Raw genomic sequence first — 6,395 nt, 5'->3', positions numbered from 1 at the left:
AGAAACGGCCTCGTTTTTCGCACCATTGCAGGAGAAGCCGCTGCAGCTGATGCGACAGCGTGTCGCGACTGGCGCGCAAGGCGGCTTCCGGAGATTATACGTCACGGACGATGACATTTACAACGTAAATGAAACCGCGCTTTTTTTTAAGCACCTGCCAACGAAATCCATGGCTTTCAAAGGTGAGAAATGCACAGGTGGCAAACTGAGCAAAGAAAGACTGACTGTTCTTGTAGGAGCGAACACGTCGGGCAGCGACAAGTTGAAGCTCCTTGTGATCGGGAAATCGAAAAACCCTCGCTGTTTTAAGGGCATAACTAATATGCCCGTGACTTACGAGTCAAACTCAAAAGCGTGGATGACGCAAGCCCTCTTCAACAAATGGCTGCACACCGAGGATGCGCAATTTTCGCGGCAGAAGAGGAAAGTACTTTTCCTTGTTGATAACTGCCCTGGACATGGGACTGTAACAGGACTGAAGTCGATTCACTTGGAGTATATCCCGGCCAGCACCACGGCACTGTTGCAGCCCATGGATCAGGGAGTTATACAAGCCCTGAAAGCCCGCTTCCGCAAGGGCCTCCTGCAGAAGATGCTGGTGTGTATGGATCCCAATAAGGAGTACAAGGTGGACATTCTTGGCGCCATTCATCTTATTGCCGATGCCTGGAGGCAGCTCACTGCTAATACTATAGCAAATTGCTTTAGGCACGCGGGATTTTCTTCGAGTGACCAGGCATCCGACTTGCAGGATTTGCCTGAATGTGACGGTGAAGATGCCCTTGAGAGGCAGGAGGTAGTAGAGCAGTGTGCTTTAAAGAAAATCCATCTGGACTTTGATGAGTACGTGCACATCGATGATGATGTGACTTGCCCTGAGAATACAGTGGAGAGCATTGTTTCTGAGGTGTGCGATGAAGAAGAAAGTGATCCAGAAGAGGAATCTGAAGACGTAGCTACCTTGGAGCCTACCACACTTCAAGGAGCAGAATCAGGTGTGCAGTATCTCAAAAATTTTTTTCTGAGGGAACCAGGATCTGAAATGTTTGTCCAAAGCTTAAGTGCCATGGAAAAAAACAATCCTAAAGATGCAGTTCCAAGGACTCAAGCAAAGCGAAATTGCTGCATATTTTAGTGCACAGTGACTAATTGTTGCCAAATAAACTTTGTGAGTGCTGTACCAAAATCTCTTGCAGTTTTCTTCCTTTCTGAAAAACTTATCAGGTACATTCACCTTCTAGTGCTTAGAGTTCCATAAAACGGTACTAAGAGTGCACGCACATAAATCTGCACTTTTGCACCTCTCTCAGTAAACGGAACTCCTGTTAAATGGAAAAAATTTTTTCGGTCCCTTCGAGTTCCATGTATTGAGATTTTGCTGTATATATAATTTGGGAAACAGGGAAACACAAGGCGGGGAGATTACAGATGCATCTATGAATTAAGGAAAGCAGTCGGCGCCATCTAACGGGGTACCAGCATAACCTTGCTTACAGTTAATAAAAATCAATAGAAATTCAAATGAATAAAGGCTACTAGATATACAATTTAAAGGAAAATAGTGCCATATTTCAGTCTAATAAGGAAAATATTCTCCACATCCACTTTGTGTAAGAGATTGCATGCGTATACTAGCTGATATACCTGCCACGTAACAAGAGTCGAAACTCAAGGTAGAACATTTTCGATTTAGTCAGAAACGCTTCTTGAAGGTCAAATTCCTGAACGCCAGTATACAACAAGTTGGAGAGATTATTTGCCGGCACGTGGCAGCCAGCTGTACATGTTGCGTACAAGAACGCCTCCGTTTAACACTTTCTCGCTCCAGCGTTTTTGGCTAATTTGTGGTATTGTTCTGTAATTTTGGTGACTTTGCGAAAGATTGAGCTCTCGGCTGAATATTCAGAAAGCTGCCTACCTTAGCGCGCTGCGACAGATTTCTGCGAGGAGCGAGGATGACAGCGGTGCCTAACCGAACTACCGGGTAGATATTTTCGCATTCTGATGTAACATGTTCCATGGTTTAAATAGGTTTACCACAGCAAGCGCAACTTTCTTCTTTCTTGGTGTAACTGGATTTATAAATTCGCGTTATAAGGCATCCTGAGCTCGCTTCGAATATTTCTTTCCTGGCTTCACTTATTTTCTTAGTTATTCATAGGTTGGGGGGGTTTCTTTCCAGTGCTTCCCGTTAGGAGACTGCCACAGCTACTCTCACTTTCAGTTTAACGTTCTATGTTTCTATGCAGCTTACTGTACTGGCCAAGTTCAATTCCAAATCCTGGTAAGCTTTCCAATTCATACCCGGCGTGGTTGCTCAGTGGCTATGGTGTTAGGCTGCTGAGCACAAGGTCGCGGGATTAAATCCCGGCCACGGCGGCCGCATTTCGATGGGGGCGAAATGCGAAAACACCCGTGTACTTACATTTAGGTGCACGTTAAAGAACCCCAGGCGATCGAAATCGCCGGAGACCTCTACTACAATGTGTCTCATTATCAGAAAGTGGTTTTGGCACGTAAAACCCCATATTTAATTTTAATTTTTCCAATTCATGGTGTGACGCCTGCTACGCCACTGCCGGCGCTCATGACGGCGGTAGCTGACAGGGCGCCTTTCCTTCTGTGCAGCAGGAGTTGCCATGCCTGCCACGTCCAGTTACAACATCGTCCACGGAGATCTGCCGCAGCGCTAGATCTGGCTGTTGCTGTCACTGCTCCACCCGTCGGGATAAATTTTGAACAAATGATTTGCAGCGTAACTTTGAGGGCGCATTGTCCGTCTTGTTGTTTGTGTGCTCCTACATCACAACAGTGTACGCAATGGCTGATATATTTCAAATGGAAACTCAATGACATGTCTATAGGTTAAAATAAGATGTTCCTACCCTAAAGATCACAAAGTGTCGCTAAAATCCCCTATCAGTTATCGTTCTTAAACCACTCGTCGAAATAGCTTATGCAGCATTTGAATAAAATGCTGAAGCGTTGCCAGAGTCCTTACAGTGGATCAGTTAACTAGTCTGCACTCGACAGCATAAAAGAATTCGCTCCAAAGCAGCCACAGTCGCGTGTAACTGATGTGTGATGTAGCATGAGAAACTGAACATTTTCGAGAGCATGTGCTCCGTATGGTCCCTGGTTTCGCAGCCAAGGCGCTTATGACTACAAGTGCAAAAGACTTTACCATATGTCTGGTTTTCACGGTTTTTAAAAACAATATGTCACTCACGAAGGTTATTTTTTAAAAAAGTCAATTTCGTTGAAGTACAATCGTATATCCAAGTACACGCGTAAAAGGTTAAGTATTTTATACGCTGTGTTTCCGTGGTCCTTTTCCTTTACTTTCGGTATCAGCACCTCTTACACTATGCTGCTGCTTTGTTCTTTTTTTGTGCGCCTTTTCGACAATAATATGTATCGACTCTTGCAGGTGAATAATCTCCAAATGCTACACTCTAAAAATTTTCACACCCTTATGGGTGTAATGCGGGTGTATTAATCTTTTCACCCTTGTAAACACCCTTGAAACACCCTTTTTTAACGGAAAAGGGTGTTCAACAAGAAAACACCCTTGGAACACCCCAGTCTTTCTAATTTACACCCTAATTATAAGGGAGTAAGTGAACAAGCTTACAGTATATGATAAATGAACATTGCCAGTTAAGGCGTTGATATTGGCTATACATGAAACGCGCGCTACCTGCGCTTGAATCAGGTAGCTGGAATGATTAGATCGGGGCATCTAGGCAGCAGCGCACTGGCTCCGAACAGCGGTCAAAAATGAAGTTTCCCACGAATGTTGATATCGAACGGATGACACTAACGCGCAGACTTTGTATAGCCAGATATCTGCAAAAGGCTTCATATGATCAATGGCAAAAAATTTACAATGCTATCACTGAATTCTTAAAGGTGTGCAACCAGTTAGACTGAGAATGGTTAGGAGTAAAGGCTAACGGTAAATAGCTCACCAACTTACGGTTTGTAGATGACATTCGCATACTCAGCAACGCTGCAGACTATTTGCAACAAACGTTTGAGGACCTTGGCGAAGAAAGTGTAAGAGTCTGATTGAGAGTTAGTATGCAGAAGAGAAAAGTAATGTTCCGCAGCCTGGCGAGAGATCGAATGTCATGGTCGGCAGTCAGCCTCTAGAACCTGCGCAGAAATACGTTTATTGAGGTTAATTACTCGCAGGGGCCTCTGATCAAGGAAATTAAAAAAAAAAAATTAGCTGGACAGCTTACGGCAGGCATTACTAAATCATGACCAGGGAGCGTACTGCTAATCATTGCTTTCTACCGTTACTAACGTATGGGGCCGAAACTTGGAAGTTACCAAAGAAGCTTGGGAAGACGTTGAGGACCGCGCAACGAGCGATGGAATGAAAATTATTAGGCATGGCGATAATAGACTGGAAGACAGCGATGTGGATTAGAGAGCGAACGGGGATAGCTGATATTCTGGTTGACATTAAACGAAGAAGTCGTGCTGGGCATACATTGCAAACGTAAGGGAGAGAACTGCTGGTCTATTGGAGTTGCAGAATGGGTGCTAAGGGAAGGGAAGCACAGTCGAGAACGGCAGAGAATAATGTGGACGTGATGGAATTGGGAAACTTAGACACGTGGAACCAGTTAGCACAAGACAGGGGTATTGGAGATCGCTGGAGAAGCTTTCGTCCTGCGATGGACGTCAAAATAAGCTGATGATGATGATGAATATGTGACGACATCCATGCCAGCTTCACGGCATGTCATTCATGTTATGTCATGCATGCGTGTCATACACGTTCTGATAGCTCGATTTACGTCGATTGCGGGGGGGGGAGGGGGCGGAGGAGTAACGGCGTGGCCAAGTGGGGCACGCCGGGCACTTGTAACGCTCACTAACAGTAAATTTTTTGCTACTATGGCAATGGCCCCGTGCTTCCTCCTCCACGGTCAATTGGGACCCCCACCCCCCTTCACACGCAAAAATTTTCTGGCTAGGCCACTGTGGGGAGGGGGGTGTAAGATTGCTCTAGACCCCTCCCCCTAACTTGTCAACAGAAACGGGGGAGGGGAGGGCAGCTGCCGCCGGGCGGCAAACCTTAGGCAGCCAAATTACCGGCTGCATTTCCCTTTGGACGTGAATGCTGCTCTAATGTCATTACACTGTACGATTCGTGGCAGTTCGAGGGCATGCGACAATAAAAAAAAAAAAAAACATACAGCCATCAGCAAGGCTTAGCTTGAGCAGATCTTTGGGAGCTGGGCAAGACTCTCACAAAAAAAAAAAAGCTTGGCACCCCTCTAACATGCATTGTCAACTCTGGGTCACCGCTGAGTGCACATTTCCGGTAAAAAATAAAATCACACAGGAACTCCTCTCGGATTTGTCTAAGTATGTGTAAGCATTGTGACTCTTCCTCATCTACACGCAGTCCATGTCGTTATTAATGTTATGAGACTTGATCCGACGACTATAAGCGACAGCGCTGCGGCGACACGAACTGCTGAGGTCGGCGGCGCCAAGTGAATGGTGCATGCAAAGTACTGCAGGTGGCGGGGCCAGGTGCGCTGGTGAAGTTCCGTTCGTTTTGAGCCGTTATCGCTCTTTAGCTCGTCTCATCCGCGTCGAACCATTATCAACCGTTCTCCGGCGGCGGCTGCTTGTGGCCCGGCCGCGCGAACCGTATCTTGAAAGCGAACAGCATTGTGGACAGAGTGTGCCCACTGCTGAAAACTTCGCGCGCTGTGTTCTCACCGTTTACTTCGCTTTGAAAACAGACGCGCGTACACCTATCTTGAAAGTGATCTGCGAAAAGCGCATAGTGCGGCATGAGCTGAAAGCTTCGTGAGCGCAGTGTTCTCGCCGCTTCGGTCGCGTTGAAGCGAGAGCTAGCACGAAGGTGAATTCACTCGCTGCTGCGGTTCTATTTTGAAAGATATCGTGCGGTACGGAATGACGGACGGATGGTTTTTCTTGTTGGGTAAGTATGGAATGCTTACGTTATAAAAAAAAAAATCGCAGGGTTCGCGAATTTCGCGATAACAACCAACACCAACGTACTCCCCCGCCCCCCGCTGAGCGATGCCGTCTTGATCGCCCCCTCCCAACCCCGGGAAAAGGGACACCACCTCTCTATCTCAGTTGAAGAAACGATGATGAAACGTTAACAATGACAAGAACGACATTTTCTAACGAGTTGTCATATGGCCTCCGAGGTTTGCGCGCGAAGCTTGCGCGCGCGAACCTGGGAGGCCATAATTGGCCACTTAATAGCATAAAAAGACAAAAAGATAATGCCAAACGACACAGTTAAAAATTCAAACAACGTACTGATCTTAGCTATACTGTTTGGGGAAAAGAAATAAAAAAATAGACAGCCGTAACACGCAACTAAAGCCACC

The 6,395-nt window shown here is 46.2% G+C and overlaps 1 protein-coding gene across 1 annotated transcript; it reads left to right on the top strand.

The window, feature by feature from the left end:
• The first annotated feature begins 322 nt into the window (after positions 1-322).
• On the top strand, positions 323-1,135 carry LOC140215892 (tigger transposable element-derived protein 6-like). The gene has a single exon (XM_072286237.1). It carries the CDS (start codon positions 323-325, stop codon positions 1,133-1,135), a length of 813 nt encoding a protein of 270 aa, XP_072142338.1.
• Positions 1,136-6,395: the final 5,260 nt, after the last annotated feature.

The sequence above is a fragment of the Dermacentor andersoni genome, chromosome 2 (assembly GCF_023375885.2).
Source record: "Dermacentor andersoni chromosome 2, qqDerAnde1_hic_scaffold, whole genome shotgun sequence".
NCBI classification, from domain to species: Eukaryota; Metazoa; Arthropoda; class Arachnida; order Ixodida; family Ixodidae; genus Dermacentor; species Dermacentor andersoni.
The sequence above is the reverse complement of the archived record's forward strand: the minus strand, read 5'-3'. Positions and strand labels throughout refer to the sequence as shown.

Bases quoted from the DNA above. Each gene is read 5' to 3' on its own strand.
- LOC140215892 (XM_072286237.1), top strand. From the start codon at position 323: ATGCCCGTGACTTACGAGTCAAACTCAAAAGCGTGGATGACGCAAGCC.